Source organism: Dermacentor silvarum, chromosome 10, assembly GCF_013339745.2.
Source record: "Dermacentor silvarum isolate Dsil-2018 chromosome 10, BIME_Dsil_1.4, whole genome shotgun sequence".
Classification (NCBI taxonomy): Eukaryota; Metazoa; Arthropoda; class Arachnida; order Ixodida; family Ixodidae; genus Dermacentor; species Dermacentor silvarum.
The window spans coordinates 16,112,144-16,134,089 of record NC_051163.1 but is presented as its reverse complement, the minus strand read 5'-3'; the positions used below and the strand labels follow the sequence as shown (position 1 = coordinate 16,134,089).

The window sequence follows — 21,946 nt, the reverse complement described above, 5'->3', positions numbered from 1 at the left end:
TGGCGCTGGCTAACACTCCCAAGGTTAACCTCGTACACATTCACAAATACCCAATATAGTGGAAGAGATAATGGCCGGCGCGGTAGCTTAACTTGTTAAATCACCGCGCGTGTATAATGCGGAAAACGTGGGTTCGACTCACACCTGCAGCAAGCAGTCTTTTCGTCCACCTTAATTTCCATTTTCCTCATTATTTGTAAATTTCATGTAACGTAACGATTATTTTCTATGTGATTTCTCTAGCTTCATTGTTTGTTTTTGTGCATTCCGTTGGGGTAAAACAGACATAATGCAGTTGAGCCTCTTACAACAGTATCGCAGCCATGCTGGATGCATTCGCTATATCCGAGCTTCCGCAATAACGGGACTGCCTTAAATAAAATCATTAAATTATATTATTGTTTGTTCTGAAAAGAAATCAGTATCAGTTTGTTTCATTTACAGGGACCTAATATCTGCTTCTAGGCTGCACAGAGTAGACAATCTTGTTTCCTCAGAACAGCCCAGCACTTGTGCTCATAACCCCTGTATAGACTTCTGTTGAAGACCCGCTGACTTTAAATCTGATAGTGTGTTAGGTCTGTTAGTCCTCTAACATCGAAGGCGTCGTACTGTGATTATCGTGATGTCGACAGGGCTGAGCATGCCGGATTTGTCTGTCGGTTTGCCATATCGCAGCATCACAAGCAGGTTTGCTTCAGGAAACGTAACACAACAAAAAACGTGCCTAAGAAGAAAGAATAAAATCGATATAGCACGCGCTGCATGAAGGCAACGAGACACAGGAACAGTAAAGGACATAACGTTCCACGCGTACAGCGTTGGCAACTTCCGCAGTAGCAGTGCAACGAACGGCCATGGAAAAACTCGTCGCCTTTACGATCGCTAGCAAGGTGCATATGGTAACCATCGAGTGTACTTACGGAACCAAGCTGCACTCATAAAGCACGCGCTTGTAAAACAACCCAAGCAGTTGCCAGCATGCTTGTACGTTTTCCTGCTGTGCGCGTTTATTTCGTGCTCTGGGCAGTCAGGTACAATGGAGCGTATTTCGAAATTCTGGACCTTTCCTTTTTCAGATTTCACTGGCACTTGCGCGCTAATGATCGTGGAGTAGCGGGCTACTTCTGCTAGTAGGCAGCGAGTAGCGAAATAAACCGACGGCTGCCTGCCACTGCAAAACGGGGGAAGAAATAAATAAACAGCCAAGATGTATTCAAAAAAGGACAGAGAGAGTCCTAGGAGTCACAGAAGTTTTTGCTCTGCTGGCCTTCGTAGAAAGGCGTGTAAGCACAAAAGTGTAGACGAAAGCGGGTTTGCATTAGTGTCTACGCTAATGTAAACGCACGTGATTTCCGCCAATAGCTGTACTCTGTTAGCGTTTGCAGAGCTCGACACTTGTTAGGATGTTGGGAAAGTATAGAGAAAAGGAGAGAGATGGAAAAGGGAAGTAAAGACAGGGAGGCGTGCCAGACGCACTTCCTGTTTGCTACACTATGCAAGGACGAGACGGTTAAGGGATGAAAATAAATAAAGAAAGTACAAAGGAAGTTTTGTTTCCCTTGGTCCGTCTTTTTAGTTTTGTTTATGTGTGTTTTTCCCCCTTTGGGTTTCTATATTTATGAGTGCACATGTGACCAATGAAGTCAATTGGAAGTTCTCGGTCGTCCGTGCAGTTCGTCCTCCGTCCTTTGTTCAATTGTGTGCTACACCACTAAGTCAATGGAGCACTAACTAGCCAAAGCCTGTGCTTTACCGAGGGTGTCGCTCCGTTCGGAGACGCACATCGAAACTACAGTGGCGCAATGATGTCTGCCGACTCCAGGAACTGCGGCGCTGCGCGCTCGCTTTCTGGGTTTGTGAGGCATTTGGCCACGGTCACAGTGCTCTTGTCATCGAGTACAGAATGCTTGTTCTTTACTGCCTTTGTGTATTCATGTATTCAGTTGGCTTGAATTGAGTCAATCGGCATCAACTATAGCCCAACTAGCAAGGAAATGAAAGCACCTGAATCTCAGTTGTGTCGCAACGAACAGGGACTGAGTTTACAAAGCTTTCACTAGCAAGAGCTGTTTGCCATTGGCCTCTCGCTTCACTAAAAATACGTCCAACATCATGTGTGCGAGCGTGTGGCATGTGTGCGTGCGTGCGAATAAGGACCTAGATGTGTGCTGTTAAATTGACCCGGGCGGTCTCGGAGCATGAGTGTACGGTCCTCACCATGACTCGCTTCTTCTCTACATCGTGGAATCTGGCCTGGATCCTATGTTGTGGATATTGAGCCGACTGCAGGCTCTGGGGCAATATTTAATTGAAGACGTTTATTATTGCGATAGCAATTATATAGACACTCCAAAGCGGATTTCTGCCGTCGCCGTCGCCATGAGGTTCCGTATGACGTCAACGGCGATGAAATCGTCGCCGCGCTCCGGACGCTGTATGTGCGAGTGAAAGGGGGCGAGGGACGCGCGCTTTCACGGGGAGCGAACGCACGTCGAAGAGCAAACGCGGGTTCTGCGCCGTGATGATAAGTGGTTCTTGAGGGAAAGGGAAAGGTTGGCGCTATCTTCTGCAGCCCTTGAGGGAGCACGGCTCAGCGCCGTGCTCCCTGAAGGGCTGCAGACTCTTTCCTCCTTTCCATATATAGAAAGCAAACGCAACTTTTTCCGTCGCGCGAAATCTGTGGGGGGACGGGAGCACGGAGCAAGAAACCTTTAGGAGTGGAAACTCCGCCAGTTGCGGCGACCAGATAATGTCACAAGCCCGCGGAGCCACTATCATGCTGGCGGCACCTGGCGGCTGAGAAAGAAATTACCGCCGTCTTGGTTGCCAAGGCAACCGGTCACATGTGTTTCTCTCGTTCGCGGCCGCGCGCGTTGCTCCCGTTCGGCCGCGCGCCTCACAACTTCTACTGAGGGCACTCACGCATCCCACCTGCATCCCATCTTAGGCTAGCAATTTCCGAGCAAGGGTACACTGCACGTATCAGCGCTGTTAGTATTACGGCCCTCGAACAGACACCGACAAGAACAGTTACTGTTTCACTTAAATGCCCACAAAAACAACGCTACGGCGTGCACGCTGAAGCGAACGCCGAACGCCTGTGTCGTCTACTTTGAGCGCGGGAGACACGGGCGCCGCCGAAGAGAACGCGCCCGAGCGGCACCACCGATCCGCCGGGCTGCTGCTCTTTTTTTTTTTTTTTCGCTGCTGCTTGCATGACGTGCCGCAAGGCGCCGCCACTGCATGCGCCCCCGTCGGCGCATAATAATGTGACGTTATCTGGTCGCACGCGAGCGCCCGCGCTGACGGGAGTTTCTACTCCTAAATAATCTTCCTCCGTGGACGGGAGGGAGGGGAGGCGACGTTTAGCTGCGGCACCAAATGCGTATTTATATAAAAAGGCCGCGCGCGTTCGGTGCGAACGCGGGCAAAACGCCGACAGCGTCGACAACAGTTCTGCGCATTGCTGGTGCTGCTGCATGTCCAAGTTTATACAGCTGATAAAACTACTATCCTTAATTCGTATAGCTCTCTACTAATTTGCTATCGCAATTCATGCTTCGCCTTTCGGGTGAAACTGCGACATTTTTATTGCGATAGCAATTATATGGACACTCAAAAGCAGATTTCTGCCGTCGGCGTCGCCGTCGCCGTCGCCGTGAGGTTCCGTATGACGTCATTTGGAGATGAAATCGTCGCCGCGCGCCGAACGCTGTATGTGCGAGTGAAAGGGCGCGAGGGGCGCGTCTTTCACGGGGAGTGAACGCGCGGCGGAGAACAAACGCGCGTTCTGCGCCGTGCTCGCTTAAGGGCTGCAGAAGTAGGCGTCTCTTTTCGCCTTTACAATCACCATATATGTAGAGCAAACGCGCCTTCTTCAGACGCGCGAGAGGCCGTGGGGGAGGGGGAGGGAAGGGAGGCGACGTTTAGCTGCGGCACCAAGTGCCTATTTATATCAGAGGCTCCAGCAACAGTCACCAACGCCGCACGCATTTTGAGCTAACGCGGGCAAAACGCCGATGGCGTCGACAACAGTTCTGCGTGTTGTTGCTACCAAAGCCGCTCACCTTACTTCGTATGACATTGCTGTGTTGCTATCGCATTCATTGCTTCGCCCTTAGGGCGAAACTGTGACATTTTTTTTATTTGATTTCATATACAACAATCTAGCGGACTGCCTCCGAGCGACATTCACATTTATATTTCTTTGATTTTCCTTTGTGTTAACTCAGTGTCTGTTTAAAAGTCGTTCTTGTGTCTGATTCGCAGCCTTACTGCGATCTGCCCTTTTCCATTATTGTGCTAAACTGTCTGCCCTGCTCGGCTCTTTATTTTAAGAGGTCGCTGCTTTGAGTATATACTGGATGGTGCTTTCCACGCTGGCCCTCGAGGTGTTCTCATTAGGCTCTCAATGTGTGCTGGTGGTGTGTGCTATATACTGTAGTGTGTATTATAAGACATGTATGTATTACAGGAGGCGCTGAAAACACGCCCCTGGTAGCGTCTTGTTCTAACATTACGACCGCGACCCTGCCATCGCATCGCTTACTTGGCTCCAATTTCTGTTGGTTTTAACTCGTGGTTACTAATAGGTTGAATTTCTCGGTGCCTCTGATCATTCTAGACTCATTAGTAATCCTTAAGAGTATTCTGTCGATCTAGCTTAACTACAACTTTGCATTTACTGTCCATATAATTTTGCGTGGCTAAGTACGGGGTCGTGTGTTCAATTCACGGCCGCGGCAGCTGCAGCGAAATGCAGAAAAAGAAAAAAAAAAAGAAAAAGAACACTCGTGCACTTCGATTTAGGTGTACAATAAAGAACCCTAGGAGGCGTAAATTATTCCGGAGCCCTTCTTATCACTCACTGCGAAGTTTTGGGCGTTAAGCCTCACAATTTATTTGACTGTCCATTTGAAGCATTATAGGATGGAAATTTGTCGCGTTGTGTGCATCGGGCTATCTGTGTGACGTCGTTTTCTTGCCTTTTACCTAAAAAGCAATCAACATTTCAAACATGTCGTCATCATCTGCTATACGCAGGCGTCCTACCGGCCACGGCCCAGACGTGCAGCTTGGAGCGGTCGGCTCAGTGTCGCGACGACCTGATGAGGCAAGTCCGGCAGGAGAGCCGCAGCTTCAGGGGGCAGGAGATCGCCAGCCTCTGCAGGTGCAGCAACACTCACGTGCTTTGTTTTCTTCTTCTTGATTTTGTTTGTGGAAATGACAATCATGCACGTCAATGAAAAGCCCCCGTGAAGCAAGGGTCATATTTTTTCGAACGACCCCATGGTTAATTTTAGACGCCGCCGTGTAGCCGTTATCAATGGGATCAGCCACTCGGCGAGACTCACGATAAGAAGAGAAGAATGGGCAATGAATACTAACATTACAAAATACAGGCTCAGGGCTCGTATTCATTAATGCTGGATTGCACGTACAGTGCGCGTCACCCTTGTGTAGAGCGCGAGGGTGACGCGCACTGACTGTACAAGAGCGCTTCCCTGCTGGTCACCCTCAGGTTGAGTGCGGATTAAGATAATGATCGGCAGGATAACGAGACTATAAACCTGGTGAGGGACCACCGGAGGCACTCAAAAGAAAGTCTGGTATTGTGTAAGGATTCCTTTCGTTCGATTTTATTCCTTTCTTATCATCCACCGTCCACGACCGGCGGATAAGGTAGGCGGGGCACCGATCGGACCACGTAGGCTTTGAATCGTGATAAGGCGTAGCACTGCAATACAATCGGGGCATTATCCCCACCCTGGCTACTAAGGAAATACATATGTCTAGGTGAATAAACCCCCCGCATCTACACCATTCATGGGTGCCAAAAGACAAAAGTTTAGGTCACATACCACCCGACGATAGCTGTTGGTTTTAGAAGTTGAGAAAATACAGACCGAACCATGCAATAACAGGGCTAACAGTGTACTTATCCGACAAGAGAAAGATAAAAGTTGTATGAAACGAAAAGTTTCATACAACTCCAATATTCCCTACTTCTAACTCACACACACACACACACACACACACACACACACACACACACACACACACACACACACACACACACACACACACACACACACACACACACACACACACACACACACACACACACACACACACACACACACACAAACGTTTCACGGTTTCCGTGCCACGTAAAATCACCAGACGCGAGGGCAAGGAGGAATCCACTATTCTCCTACAGGAAATGCAGTGGCTATACATGAAATCAAAGCAAGCCACAGCAGCAGCAACAAATAAAAACATTAAGTAATAAATTTGTTTAAATTACGCTTAATTGAACACAATGACAGAAGCAACTTCTTTTGTTTCTGCATTCAAATGCCACCAGAAGGATATGGAAGAGAAACATATTCTATGGCTACCATAATTTATTTTTATCCTTGAGGTTTTACACCTTGCCAGTAACATAGTTCATGTTGCTGAGAAAACTTGACAAATGAACAGCGCAATCTTAGACCAAGAGCATAACTAACAGAGTGTCGACAATGTAAGCAACGGTGCTCAAGATAATCCTCAACGAGCTTTACTAACGCACCCAAATCTTAACGCCTTTGAGGTACTGAAAAAGTCGCATTCGCGGCAATGCAGATCTGCCCGGGACAACATGGCTTGCCTGATGTGGCACTCGGCCAACTGTCAATCCAGAGATCAGCAGGACAAGAGTGGCGACGTCATCCTGTCTGCGAAGTCCTTCCTGGACCGATCGTGTGATCTCGACGGAGGTATGTGTCGCACTCCTCTTCGACCTTGTCTAGGCATGTGATTTTATTGTTGAAAGCCTGAAAATGAAATTAGGATCCAGGTGAGCACCTCGTTGCTCGTGGTTTGCGCAAAACTGGCAGAGTACCTGTTGCCTTGAACATAATGGCGTAACTGAAAAAATAAATACTTAAACATTTTCAGAGCTAATTGCGGAGGCCACGCTCCGCTGTGCTGAGTACGGTGAACGCCACCTCGGTGGCGTTGGTAGTGCTTCTTGATGCCAGCGTCCCTTCGAATGCTGGCATCGAGGCGTCGTAGTGCTGAGACCACCGAAGCGTTCACTGTCGGTGCGCGTTAGTGTCATAATGCAGTACTTCTCTTTTCTGCTCGTAGGCGGCGGCACCGCCCCGAGCAAGAGCGCGGGTACACGGAGGAGTGTTAGATATATAAGGCGCGTCTGTGTAGCTGTCTGCAAATGCGTTTGTGGCGCAATGGGTTAAACGCTCGGCGATCTATCGTCGCGGACCGAGAGGTCGTGGGTTCGATTTCCAAATTTTGCATGTTTGTGGAACTTTTTCTTCTGGTTTCTTTCTTTGTATTATGTTCTATGACGTATTTCCGTGACGGAAATACGTCAGTGAAGTCTTGGTGGACCCCGGCATAAAACACTTTCGTGTTAAAGAAAAAATAATAACTAGAGGGTCTTTGCATGAAGCTGCGTCTGAAAGGATTTACTATAACAAGTATAGGTCTCTCTTACACGATGTGCTGTTGTAGTACACTCGCGAGCAAAAGTTTGGAAACCACGGCATCAGCAAAAAATTTGAATTTCTTCTAGAACACTTCCAGCAATGTGGAATCGCTTCAGTATACTGCATTGGTCGAACACGCGCAAGTGGTCTGTACCACTCGATCTCAGCCCACATGCCCAGGATGCGAAAAAAAAAACTTTTTCTTGGCACAATCGGTTTTCAAAATTTTGTTTGCGCCTATGTGCATTCGTCTGCTCATCAACACAACTTAGGCTGCACGTTGACGGACTTTCGCCAGCAAGACACAGATACAACGGGCCTTGGTGGATCATCTGTGTCTGCTGCGGCGCGGTATTGCGGTGCTTTCTTGTGCGCACTAGGCAATGACGACTGTTGCCTCCGAGATCTCTGTGATCATGTTGGCATTTGTACGCACAATTTCTTGTTTATTTCGTGTTTGTGTGCGATATTACACCTATTACAAACAAGAGGCTTCAGAAAAGATTACCCGAACAAGTAAAGACAATTAGGTATAACCTGCTATCGTAAGTGAAGCGCCAGATGAGCGCGAATCTCAGAGTCACATATGACACACAAGGGGATTCGGACAAAAGGACACGAACCAGTGCAAGCATTAGGTATAACTTGCAATCGCAAGGTAAATAATGATTTAGGGAGCACATGAAAGCTGAATGCAATTTAAGGCAAAATAATAGCGTGGTCGAAATGGCGAGCTTTTCCACTCCATAGCAATTTTGTGTTGTCCTATCGTGCTGCGACCCTGGAGCCCAAAATAGGGCCATAAGTCAAGGCTTACTCATCCGGCATGACACTGGGTTAGTTTTTAATAACGAAAGTTGTTGCCAGCCAGAAGCATCACTGGAAATCTTATATGTGTACAACACACGACGGCACTCACGGACGACACCGACATGCTCAACTAAGTCAACTACACTCTAAAAAAATTACACCCTTTTGGAGTTTATCTTGACTCCCAACAGCAATCGCCATCAATATCACGCGCATTTCCTTTCTTCAACGGTGCGCTCGAGGTACTTTCAGGTCAGGAACGGCACGTGCGTATATATCAACGTGACTTGGTGTTCCTGACAGGAAAGCAGCGAGCGCAGGGAGTATAAAGAGAGTAAACGCACTCGAGACAAATGCCAATTATTGTTTGAAGGCAAGCAAAGCTCCGAAGGGTGTAAACATCTTTTAGCGTATAGGTTCGCAATGAGGGTTCGTTGGTATGCCATCTTGTAGCGCGAGCAATGCGAGGAGACGAACTACGCATGAGCGCATTATCTGTGTTTTCGCTTGCTCGTCTCGTGACCCCGTCTTAGTCTGCGTTACACTAACATTCCAAGTTCACCCATGGGCTTCTATTATGAAAGTACCGACTTCCGGAAGTTTGTAGCAACGCTCACATCACATACTATAGACGCCATGTCCCTTTTCTGAATCGTCAAACTAGTATGTAACTTTACCTCGCAAGCAATTGTTACCTTAGATAACGTATGCTACACGTAACTGCACCTCACTTGCGTGAATCTCCACTAGCTGTGTTCTTCAGGTAATGTGCCTTGTTATGAAGGGTTTTTCTTCTTGTCTTTTTGAAGTGGCATAATTTTATGAACGTGTTGTGCGAAACTAACAGCTCTTTTTCTTACAATATTTGAAGTCTCTTTTATTGTGTATTTCGACTGGAATTTCATTTTTTATTCTCATAAAGTGACAATATACAATTCAAAGGCATAAATACAGAAGGAGATCGCACAGACAAGAAACTGAGTACGAGCCCTCCTGTTAGTACGTACATCAAAGAAATATAACTACACAATTAACGACATCAGGTGATTCAGAAAATGCTATGTCACACAACGCAAAACACCTGCAATGAACATAAATAAATTCCAGTATTAACCAATATAACTTAAAAAGCTTAAATAACACAAAATTTAAAAAATGAACTATCTATTGAACAAATATGAACGCAAATTCCTCCTGAATGAATCAACGGAAATTTCATTTATACTTTTTTCCAGCGCCTTAGCTCATAATGTTAATAACGCACTTTATTCTGTATTCTATGTATTTTACTGTCTTTTTTGTAGAAAGGTATCCTGCCATTCATTTCAAGTGCAGAACTCCCCACTCCCCCCCCCCCCCCCGCTCTTTTTTTCGTTAGGCAGCCTTCTGGTTTATTTATGGAAGCGGCACAAAAATTTGATGGAAATGAAACGCCTCTGAAGTCACCTAACAGCAGTACTGTCATTTGCATAAGTACGGTGTAAATGCACAGTGAGTGCTCTGTGTTCACCAGCGTGCGCGCGCAATGTTATTGGAAGGTTTACGATATACGTTCCGCCCATGCCCAGGTTGGCGCGTGAGCCGCTGCTTCCAGTACGACGACGTGAAGCAGTGCGAAGCCAACTTCGTGGCCGGAGGCAAGACGTCCATCGTCACCGACTCGTGCAGGTGAGCGTGGCGCCGGCGCGTGGCCAACGCCCATCCCGACAGCTTGGCTTCGCATTTGCACAACCACGATGATCTCAGGAGGAGGCGCTGTAACTTCGAGTGTCCGTGAGCGGGCGTTCATCTTGGGCGGTGTGCGTCACGGAAACGCTTTATATTCCAAGGACAGAAGCATTCCTTCTCTGTGAGGCCTTATCTCACCGAGTAATATCCTTTTTTATTCTTCTCACCCCACTACCATCAGACCGCTTCACGAATGTCGGGAGACGTCGTTCCAAAACTCAATAATTGATTAGCAGTACTCTCTATCGGCTTCTGTAAGCTCAAGAATTGATTAGCAGTACTCTCTAGCGGCTTCTCTTGAAATAATTAGCTCCCTTCTGAACATACCTGAAAGTGCCCACAAATAAGCACTACAACCTTCGTAAGTCAAGACGTTCGCATTAGGAGGGAGACTCGAATAACAGAGGGCTGCCCTTGTCGATAAGTTTGTTCGAGGCTGAGGTCTACCTCGTTGGCCCACTGCTGTTCCCTGCGCCCTTTGAAGTTGCTTCCACGAATTATATGAAGAATTTTGTTTTTGATGTTGTCATTGCGGTAAAACACGTTGAGAAAGTTTAGCCTTCGCATCGGCCACTCGTTGAACGAGTAAAACATGACGGCTCAGGAAGTTGCGGTTGTGAAATGATAGCATTGTAGCCAAGCGTTCTTCGAACAGGTTCACATAGAAGTAAACATCTTTTTCAGATGATGTGTTCCATGCATCACCTTGAATTCCGTTTTAGTTCGCCACAGTTGTTTCTAGGGGTATTAACACGGGGAACACCTGTGCGCATGGCGGGCTGTAGGGCGCGAGAAAATACCGTGGCGCCATCTCTCGTAAGCGCTCCTCCTAGGTAGCGTGCAGGATACTGTAGCGGACTCGTTGGATGTTGTCCATGGGACGTGCCAAGCTGTCACATGTCTAAAAAAAAAAAGAAGAAGAAAGGCTGCGCTACATGATATCATTTTATGCGCCTGCTCTGTGTATCCGTCCTTATGAGAAGTGACCTTTCTGTGTGACTTTAGATTGACGGGATATTGGCCCTTTGCATAGGTCGTCATACTCACTCTTGAGAACTGATTCGTACTGGCTCCGCACTCATTTCAACGACGTGGCATAGGGTGTGAGTGAGTAAAGAAGTGTGTAAGTGAAAGTTGGTGTGAACGAGATTGATTGCCGATGAATCTGAGTGGACGTGAGTGAAGAGAAGCGAGTGCCGGTTAACAGGAACATCGACGAAAACCAGTGACAGCGAGCTTGAGTGGACGCAGGTTCGAACATGAGTAACTTCACTAGTGGGTCCTGGTAAGAATAAATTAAAGCCAGCATGAACGCGGGTGAGTGTTAGGGACTAGTGCGTCATGGGACTAGTGTGAGTAGATAGCTTGAATATAAGTGCCGATGAGTGTGAGTAGATATATAGCCCGAAAAAATATTGATGGGTAAGTACGAGTGAGTCTCCACATATTGCGCCGAGCTGTGCCCTAATTGTGTATCTCGTGCAGGAGCTACGTGGCGTTCAAGCGTTGTGTCAAGGACGTGGCCGGCCGTCGATGTTCGGTGGAGGAGGAGCGCCAGCTGTCATCCTACCTGGTTGACCGCGCGCGGGAACTCAGCTGGCAGTGCGGCGCCAGTTCGGGAGAAGCCCGGGACGTGCACAGCATCTACCGGTCGGGGTCCCCTGGCGGATACGCCCCCTACACGCAAGGTACACATGCGAGTACCAGGCAGGCCATAGATGGATACCCCGCGAACGGCGAACACGTGTATAGATAACTGAATGGTTTTCATTCAACAATTATTGCAAAGTGTGCCCTACAATACCATTGGAAATTCCAGTCGCCAGTTAAACACCAGTGAAATGCTGATGGTGATTAATATCAATTAGGAGAGTACGAACGGAGAACACGTGTGGGATGACTGAACAATTACACCGTGTGACCTAACATAACAGTTAAAACACCATTTGCCATTTAAATGCCAGTTATAAGTTGATGCCCGCTAAGAAGAGTTAGGAGCTCGAGTTAATTTCAGTCAGTTATTGAACTTATATAACTATCGTCGCACAATTTTTGGCATGTCATGTGATGAATGGCGTAATGTCGGAAACGTTACCCTTGTAGATAATCTGTAATTTTCTCTTTTATTGTTTTGTTATTCACTTGTTAGTAGTTATTGTTAGCGCCTGTCAGTGATATCAGACCTCGATATTTGTAGTTATTCAGTTTAGAAAGAGGAAAAAAAAAGAAATCTTCGGTGCTTCACTTTTTCAAACAGGCATGGTACACGCTTATGTCTCTACGTACAGTTAGTGCAAATCTAAACCGTAGCTTGAAGTCCTAGCTACCAAAATGACTTGTCTGCACGCGAGAGCTTCTTAATGTCGCTGTTCAACACGCGAATTCATCAGAAAACTGTAGATCGTGAACGTGGAATATATGTGCTATTTGAGAGATTTTTCAAGTCTCACATTATCTGGGCATTTCAATTTTCTTCTTATCGCTTGCTTTTGCTTATTTCTTTTTATTGCACAGCGTCCCATGATCTTTTTTTTTATTGTAGCATCCTATTCCACTTTGTAGAACACGCTCGTGTGGAAGATTAAACGACGATGCAGAGCACGAGAACGGTGGCACTTCGCATTTTCCGGACATCTTGAATTGAGCGGCAGTTTTGAATTGTGTTCAGCTATTGCAATATTTGAGCTTGTTATGGCTAGCCATCTTCTTGCCTGCTTGAGTTACTGCGTAAGAAGCTGATATACCACTTTGCAGCTATAATTAATCTATAGCAACGCGATGCTCATCTCTAAAGACAATGTCCAGTATTCAGCAGCATATTTTTGTCGCTTTCAGTAACTTTTATTTCTGCAACCTCAAATCACAATGTTGAAAGTGAGCAGCCAGAAGTGAACAGTGAGAAATTGAGCACGTGCCTAGGCTTTAAAAACGACGTCTGTTTCTTTCTCTCTGTCTTTTTTTTTTCAGCACAGCAAGCTTTTGTAGCACCTATTTGTGATTTGTTATCAGGCGTCGACAAAATTGATGCCTGTAGATGTCCTCGTACCGCTGTGGCAATCAGTGTTGAGGCGATAGATAAAGACTCCACCTGCTCACGCACTTGACGCTAAAATTTATTGAACAAGTCTCAATGTCTGCGTTAAGTGGCACCTACCTACCTTTTGTTGTGTAGTGACCGCTAATTTTCAGTCGCAATAAATCAAGTAAACTACGGGGAGCTTTCACTAACTTACGAGATGTCCCAAAGTGACAGTGCTGGACCTTTATAAAGCGTGTGATATAATCTCAGTAGGCAGCGTCTTCGAGTAAGTTCAAATTAATGCACAAAATGCAGTTAAAAGAACTGCCTAATTCTATAATCTCTATATTCAATTATCCCACATTTTCGTTTGATCGTCCCGTTCTACGCAATCACGTTGGTATTATTGGATATAGATATTAGATATGGGGGGTACGGGGCATGTTCTCTTTGTTGTTTTATTTGCTTTTAAATCAGCCCACTAGGCTTTCTCAACTGCAAAATTTTAGCGTAGCAGAGACACGTATACCGGAATACAGAAAGACGTGTGAGAGAGCGAGAGTACCGATGGCGAACATTTTGTGGCGGTGTGTTCAAACAAAGCGTGCGAGACCCTTTTTTGCGATGGCCGACCCCGTTTCGCTTACTTGCTGGCGCAAACGTGTCGATAGCGGCACAACCGTCATACGAACCACTGTACTAAAACGCATCACGTTTGACCACCAGCCTCACAACATGTAGCTTTCTATACTCCGGTATGCGTCTGGGAGGGGGGCCCGTCTCCGCTACGCTAAAGCTTGCCAATATTAGAGAGCTTTAAATTAGGGGACGCAGGCGGCTTGCGTACGCAGGAACTACGGACTACGATACTGCGCATGCGCAGACCCTACTTAACTACGCAAGAACATGGGGCCACAGTACTGCGCATGCGCCTAGTTCTTGCGTACGCAAACAGCTTGCGTCTCCTAATCTTAAACTCTGGATTAGCGCCTGCATGCTTGCACGGTGCCCGCATGTGCATGACCTGTGACCCCTTGACCCGTCCCAGCCCCGGCCTACTACCCTCCTCGGTACCTGGGGACCTCCTCCACGAGCCCCCCGCAGCCACTGGCCCCACTGCACCGATACAATTTCTCGGCCGTTTCCGCTTCCTCGCCCTCGTCTAGGGCGTCTTCCAACGAGGGTACGCTCACGTTTACACACACCACACAACTGCACCACTACCACCACCACCACTTCCTATTTGCTTTTTTTGTGCGAGCAGCTGTAGCTCACGCACTCTGTCGCTCGGTTTGTTCGATTGTCGCACCGTCTTTTCCTTGCGTTGTAAAGTCCCATACTGTTTCGCTCTAAGATTATAATAGCTAGAGGGAGATAGGGAGCTGAAATCGTTCATCTACCATTGGAATCGCATGTAGTACACGGATCGCTTACGATTTGGCATGGATTCACTGACCAAGAACGTTCAATATATTGTTATTCGCGGTTCGCCCGGGTGCCATAGTAGCTTCTTTAGAGCCAGTTAAGTTCTGCTGTTGCACCTATAGGTGTTTAGGTGTTTTACACTGACAATGACTTCATTTCATTGCGCAATTTCCGGTGTTAAACACCACGATACATTTGCATATCCGCGTTGCCAAGTCTAGATTGTCTTTCGTGAGAAATGCTCACCAGGGATAATTATTTGCTGCATTTTTTAAAGCAACTACATTTGTTTGTAATCTTCCGAAGAACCACCATTTAATAGTACAAACAGCGAAGGTTAAACGAGACCTGTTTATCGAATTCAATATAACAAAATTAGCTTGAATAAAATTAACATAAGAACCGCCGATAACATTTTAAGCCAGAAGGACCAAGCTCACGCAAATTCATTTGTACTGCCCAATATTCTCATGCTGGATGAACAGCTGTGCTGCCGACGCGCGCAGACGCTACCACCAGACCTCCATCTGCTATTTTTAGTGCGAAACTTCACGATGACACCCTTTGTAGAAATGTAGAGCACACGCTACTTTATATGACCGTCACTTCCGCAAACGTCACTGCACTCTGAAAAAAAAATTACACCTTTTTGAGCCTATCTTGTCCCCAAACAATGATCGTCATCTACCTTGCACGCGTTTTCTTTCATCAACACTTTGCGCTGCGCAACTTTCTTGTCAAGAAGGCTATGTCATGCTTATTCGCTTAATGACAGCCTGAAGGGCGCAAGTACATGTACATGCAATAGCATGTGCATGTGATTGCGTCCTGCGAGTTGTCATTAAGATCTTCTGACGCGCCGAGCAACAAGTCATGCTGATACGCGCATGCCCTTCATGACCTGTAAGTATCGGGCGCGCAGCGCTAAAGAAACGAAAGGCGTGCAAGATAGATGACGATTTTCGTTTCGGGACAGGATAAGCCACAAAAAAGAGTGCACATTCTTTCTAACAGTGTTCGTCAACTTTCACTACTATGTGCACTCACTCTAGTTGCTTTTGTTTCACAGTGAGAAAAACGGCGTTCATTTATGTTTGAAGAGTAAAATAAAATGTTTATGGGGATGAAATACGGCGATAGCGAAGAGAGCGCGAGGCGGAGAGCAGACGAAGAGGGTGCAGCGGTACCATGATGACCGCATTGTTCGAGCGAAATGTACCCGCCATGGTGAATCAGGAGAAGCGAAAAATTTCAGTGTTCTACTTCGGATTGTCACGTGCCCTCTTTCTTTAATAACCCACACCAAAGTGCGTCATCCTCGTTTGAGTAACAGCCTCTCAAAACTGGCTACCCATAGCTGTCGAGGTCGTGTGCTGTATTCCGAGTCACGGAGGCCACTTCCAATGGTGGCGCATGATAAGGTACATGTACACGTAGATTCATGTGCACATTAGAGAATATAAAGAATCTCAGGTGGTGTAAGTGAATCCAGATGCCATCCACATAGCTTCCATTTTAGCTCGCATCGTAGCAAAGAAAAAAAAGGAAACGCATTTTATTTCATGAGCTTTGCACACTACATCACCTTGATTGCTTCCTTACATATCCGTGCTTTTTTTATATACCACGCTTTGTGCCACTATACTACCGTGTCTGCATATATTCTGCCTTGATGTATGCAAAAAAGAAACTAACTTCGACAGAACCTGTGACCGCTATTGTGTTCTTTCACCAATTCGTGCTACATTCCAGCTTACTTTCACCAATTCGTGCTAGATTCTAGTTTACTTCAGCTGATTTCGCAAGGCCCACTAATTCATTATCTTGCTTAAAAATACCCAAAATCATCCTCCTGTTGCACCGCTGTAAGCCACGTTTATTAAACCACCACGTTTATTAACTGCAACCTGCGTAGCTCGCAGAACTGTCAAACAGGTATCTTTTACCCAAAAGCAGGTACATGTACATGCATCACGGACCGTCCTTAGATATGTGTCTCGAAGGTTTTACTTTGACCTCGTTCTTCAACACGCATGCAACTTGTTTCTTCACCTGCAACAGATTCATACTGCATGCTTCGTGCCAGCGAGTACATCCAAGACTGCTCCAGGGAACACCAGAGGCGACAGTACAATGCCAGAAGATACCACTCGGACGACCGGGTAAAGGAAACTTGCTGGTGAGTCACGGATTGTCCTCATCATACACGCTGGCCGGAGCGTTAAATCCGCTCGCATGACCTACATATCCTACACCACCCCGTCGGTTAACAAGTCCTCTTTATGCCCCATGGAAGAAGGAAATAGCTGGGCGCAAGCACTGCGTCCCGCTGCCAGCTTTAACCAGGGTACTCTCCGTGAAGCAATTCCTTTCGCTTTTAGAGCGCGGCGGCGAGCGTCGGCGTCCTCGGCGTAACCGAGCGAACGAGCATACCGAAGGATGAAAGAGCTAACGCGTAGTGCCGCGGGGGATGAAATACGGCGATAGCGAAGAAAGCGCGAGGCGGAGAGCAGACGAGGAGGGTGCAGCGGTACCATGACGCGGAAATCGGAGGAGGCCAAAGCTAGAGAAGAAAAACGTAGTGCCGCGCAAGACGGGTCTCCGCGGCGACGATGGCTACGAGATGGTGATAGCGTAGCGCGCATCGTCTGTTCGCCGATGACGCCACCGATACCGTATATGAAAACAAAGCGCTGCATGAGCAGAGGTCTGTCTGCGGCGGGTTCTGTGTAATCGCAGCCCACGCGTCAACCACGCGCTATCTCTCGCGATCTCCCGATTAGCTAGGCAGTCGCGCCACACTTCGCTGCGTTTGCAACGTGCCGCACGAGCCAGAATATCAGCGTCAGTCAATATATCGCGGAATGAAAACATGTATAGAGCTGCGCCAGAATTTCGCATTAGGGAGTATCGTAATCATCGGTGAACTTTTTCCCCCGGATAAGTGGGCCCGACACTTCACCTCTGGCACTCGGCGTATTGGTCAATATTGTTTGGTCATGCGCACTTGTCTGCTGCTCTGCCGTAGCTCTGCCTGCAGAGCAGGTGTATTAGAACAACTACCGCGCGCTCTGCCGTAACGATCACGTGTGGGGCCGACTCGTTTGGCTTCAGCCGTGTTGCGCAATGCGTCCTCCTAGTTCGTTTCTTCCATCATGTTTTGCCCCCGTAGAGGAGTACTGTCATGACATTTTTTTCTTGTCGTTTACTCTTTTTCCTTCTTGCGCTGATTCAAGGTCCGAGAGCTCTAAGTCCACCAAAAATTACTTGCAAACGTTACAGCGGCCTAATTAATTTACTATAATGCTTGCACCTACGAACCACTTTCGTTCGGTGCTGAGGATATGGAGGGGCGTCATGATGTCACTATACACTTGATCGCTCAGTTCCGTCGATCGCTAAAAACATTAAACTATCGGGAAAAAACATTTATGACGTCAGTGGCATTTCTACAGAAAGTGTATTGAATGTTTCAGAAGGTCAATAGAAACTTAACAGAATTTGTATAGCTTATATTGTAAAAGACGGCTGCTGATACACGCTAGCGCAGCTATAAGAAACGAGCACAGCACTCTTGTTTATTCGTTTTTATGATGATGAAAGTCATCACACCCAGCCTTGTTGCTAAGCAACATCAGCAATTTCACGATAACGTCACGACACTGTCGATGGTGAAACCGTATTTAGTCCCAGGCTTCATATTTACCAAGTGTAATCTTTTTACGTGCGAGCAGTGTGTGGTATAGATTCTACAACTCCGAAATTAGTGTGTCAGTACTATTATAACTCATCTCCACCATGTAAAGTAGCAAACCGGAAGCACGCCTAGTTGTGCTCCCGAGCTTCACCCTCCATCTCTCTCTCTCTCCCACTTGTCGCCGTTACAGTGGCCCTTATATTTGGAGCAGTAACGCACATTCTTTTCGATAACACGTTCATCGTAAAATATGCGGAGGTCGCATCCTTCGAGAAATGATTCATGTATCTACGCTCGGGAGGGTTCGGTAGATATTTGAAATAGAACGGTTAGTAAAACAAAGGCCATCTCGTCCTTCCCAGTGCGAAGGACACCTGCACGGTACGGCTAAAATGTATTCTTCGTAGTGCATGCGAACCTAGAAAGGACCTTATTAATACTCCAGCTCTGATCAAAGATAGCATAAGCTATGAATATGCGAACGTTGGACTTCGTTAACAGACGTTGACAGCACTCATCGCGACAATAGCTGCTTTTACCTTTTGAAACAGGTGAAATAAGGCCGTAAATGTCTTTTTAAAAGTTATGCACTATCGGTCAGCTAAAACTGGCTTTACTGTCGTACATGCGTTGTACTTACTAGAGCATCTCTTTTTCTCTTTTTCATCCTCGTGATTCACTCTTCATACGCTCCCAGCGCCACGCTAGCCTACCGGGAATGCATCAAGGTGGTGCTGCACGACCAGTGTCGAGACGCCGGCAGTGCGGTCATCGACAACATCCTCTACCAGCAGACCAGGGAGCTCGACTACGAGTGCAGGGACTTCAACGCGTACCGCTGCAGCGGCTGCATCGCCAAAACCTCCGGTGCCATGCTGCTGGCCGCCGTCGCACTGGTCCTGGTTCGCTACCTTCGGCAGCAGCTGAGCACGCGCCATTTTGCTTATAGTCCACGGTGGAACGCTGTCTGGAAACATCCGCCATTGTGCACTGGGCCACACAAGTCGATCGAGCCCGGGCTTGCACGTTGTACCGAATGTTGCCCAGCTAATGGAGAGGTTTATATAATTGGTCGTTCCCTGCATACCGCTGGCTCACCCCCGCTCAAATCACACGCGTTACATACCTAGACTTTCGCAGTGAATTTGGTTTACAACTGTGTCTCAGTGCATGCTTGTGCGTTTCGTCCAGAAGAAATCTCGCGTCCGGTGTCTCGTTTAGTAATAGTGACAGACGGCGTGACCATTCCTATCGCTGCATGCGACGATAGCTTCTCGGCACCGCAAAGCCGCATGCAGGAGACGGGAAGTCATGGTTTACATCTTGACGAAATAAGCATGTGCTGAACCCAAACACGACGTTGAACAAAATAAACTGTGAATGATGCGTCTAAGCAGACTTTCAGTGCTATAGAGCCAGCCCATTTAAGCCGGTACTTATACCTTCCTCTCTTGTTAATGCAACAGTCGCCACGCACACACACACGTTCTCTCTCTTCTTAACCTGTCACCTTTTCATGATATTGCATCGTATTTGTCGGCGCAGTAGGCGGCTATGCGCAATTTACTGCCGCTTTCATAAGCGCTGATTATGTCCCTCCTTCTCCAGAAACAAAGAAAAATAGATTGTGCCAGTTAACGAGTCGCGACGGAAATGTTGAGCTCGGCTTCTGTTATGTCTTGATGACAACCAGATGCTCTCGCATCGACGCCCATAATACTTTGGGCCATGTATGAGTTACCCCTAAGCCCGTCTCTTAGTAGGTTTGTTTCTCCAGAAGCCTGCACATATATAGGAATACACAGGATTAACAACACAAAGTGTAGCCACATAGCGGACAAAGTTGCAATTACGTGCCGCCATTGTCCTTGGAAGAGATTTTTTATGCCATTGAACAAAAAGAAAAAAAGAGAAAGAAATAATTATATGGTGTGTATCATTATCCATAGCGCCGCTATTTAACTTTGCCTTTTTTAACGGACAGGTAATCGCGGTTTTGTATTAGGCACAACTTGGCCAAATTATTGATTCTTTCATAAATTATCTTTGTCAAAGCGAGTCTATTCTGGCGTGGTAAATTTTATCAAGATAACCTGGCATGCACTCTGCGCGTCGTCGTAGTATTTTTCATCTACATGACCGGCAATAATTTTGCACACGCATGTTATGACAAGCCCCTCCCTTCTTCCAACACCGGACAGAGCTTAAATCCCCAAGCAAAACACGTTTACAACGCACTGTTACGGTAAATTCTGCTGCTACGCAGAGATGTAAATGTTTTGTGAGAACATACATGGGAACATGCTATACACGTATCTGTAAAAGAATCTATTTTTGTGATAAAAGTGCATGCGGCGAAATTTGTTTTCTAAGTAGAAGTGTGAGCCATTGTTCAGAATTTCGTATTTACGTACACTGTATCTATACTATTCCGCATTGACAAGATTGCGTGATTAGGTCGACCGTATGTGCCTTGAGTGCTGTTTTATATGGCTTATCACACTTAATCGTTGTACGGGTGAATGTGTAGTCAGCGTTTGACACCAAGCTTGTGATGGGTATATCAAGTCACGCGGCAGAGATCTCGGCGTGTCCGCGAAAGGCCAAAACGTGATTGAAGCATCTCGCTATCTTTATCTTTGCATTAATTGTTTGGTCACAGTTGATAAAAATAGAAAAACAATCGTGTTTTGTGGTGAAACACGCCACTGTCAAATTATCACGTGTTCGCCCGTATCAGCGACCGACCGGAGACAACATTATGCAGCTGAAAGGAATTCGCACAGCTGTGCATTTTATTATTTTAAAAAAATCTACCAGAACAGTTAGAACAGCCAACGCAACCCCATCCTACAAAATTTATGATAGTAGCGTAGCAGATTGGTCTAGCTGGTGTGGCATAATTTTTGTGTGAAGCGCGAACTTGTCTACGTCAAACGTTCGCACTTCACAAACACACACATTATGGTAGTCTTTTCTCTCTCACTCAAATCGACCACAATCGGCAATACTTCGATCTTTCCTCCTTAAATATCAGCAGTTGAGCTGTTTTCGTTTTAACTGAAGTTCTAGCCGATCACCATCCCTTTTCATTGTTTTGTCCTTTTTTTTAACCTTATCTACAGCTTTATCTCCAGTCATGATTCACCAACATTGCGCCCTTTTCCTGTCATGCACATACCCATTACGTTGACGATACCCGCTTGGGCATTAATTATCAGCGGCGTCCTTTGACTCTCTTATCAGCGATGACAACACAGCGTAGTTCATTCGATCTGCGTTTATCAAAGTGGAAATTTTAACCACCCTCGTTATGGTATTCAACGCCGTGGAAACTCACGCGCGACTGTTTTGTACATACTGATAGCGCAACGCGTTGTGCGATAAATATTTTTACAGTTTTTCACGTCTATATATACATGTTGTTTATTGAAAGTGTTTTTGTAACGGTTGTTTTATCCGAGCCAATAAACGCAATGAAAACTCCAACACTGGTGAGTGAGTGTCAACTTTATTATTAGAAGGGGTAAGGGGTAAGGGAGGCTAAGCTACGTAGGCTGCCAGGCTGTGTTTCATGATGGCGGCTTCAGCTCGTGCCAGGACCCGTGTCTGGATGTCCTGGTCGGTGCTGGAGAGAAGGGCCTTCCATTGTTCGTTGGTGGGGGGTGGCGAGACGAGGTCGACGGGCGGGGGATCTTCCGGGCAGCCCCAGAGGATGTGGCCTAATGAAGCAACGTCGCCGCACAGGCAGCAGCGTGGATCGATGACACC

General features: G+C 46.7%; 1 protein-coding gene across 2 annotated transcripts in view; it reads left to right on the top strand.

The window, feature by feature from the left end:
- Positions 1–21,664, top strand: part of LOC119465727 (uncharacterized) — a 37,076-nt gene extending 15,412 nt beyond the window's left edge. The window contains exons 2-8 of one of the 2 annotated variants that reach the window (XM_037726199.2): positions 5,047–5,173; positions 6,631–6,764; positions 9,875–9,974; positions 11,520–11,722; positions 14,102–14,236; positions 16,540–16,657; positions 18,873–21,664. In XM_037726199.2, coding sequence (XP_037582127.1) covers positions 5,047–5,173; positions 6,631–6,764; positions 9,875–9,974; positions 11,520–11,722; positions 14,102–14,236; positions 16,540–16,657; positions 18,873–19,305 — 1,250 coding nt within the window. In that variant the 3' untranslated portion in view covers positions 19,306–21,664. The remainder of the gene's footprint in view (positions 1–5,046; positions 5,174–6,630; positions 6,765–9,874; positions 9,975–11,519; positions 11,723–14,101; positions 14,237–16,539; positions 16,658–18,872) is intronic. The other variant, XM_037726200.2, reaches the window with a different exon arrangement.
- Positions 21,665–21,946: the final 282 nt, after the last annotated feature.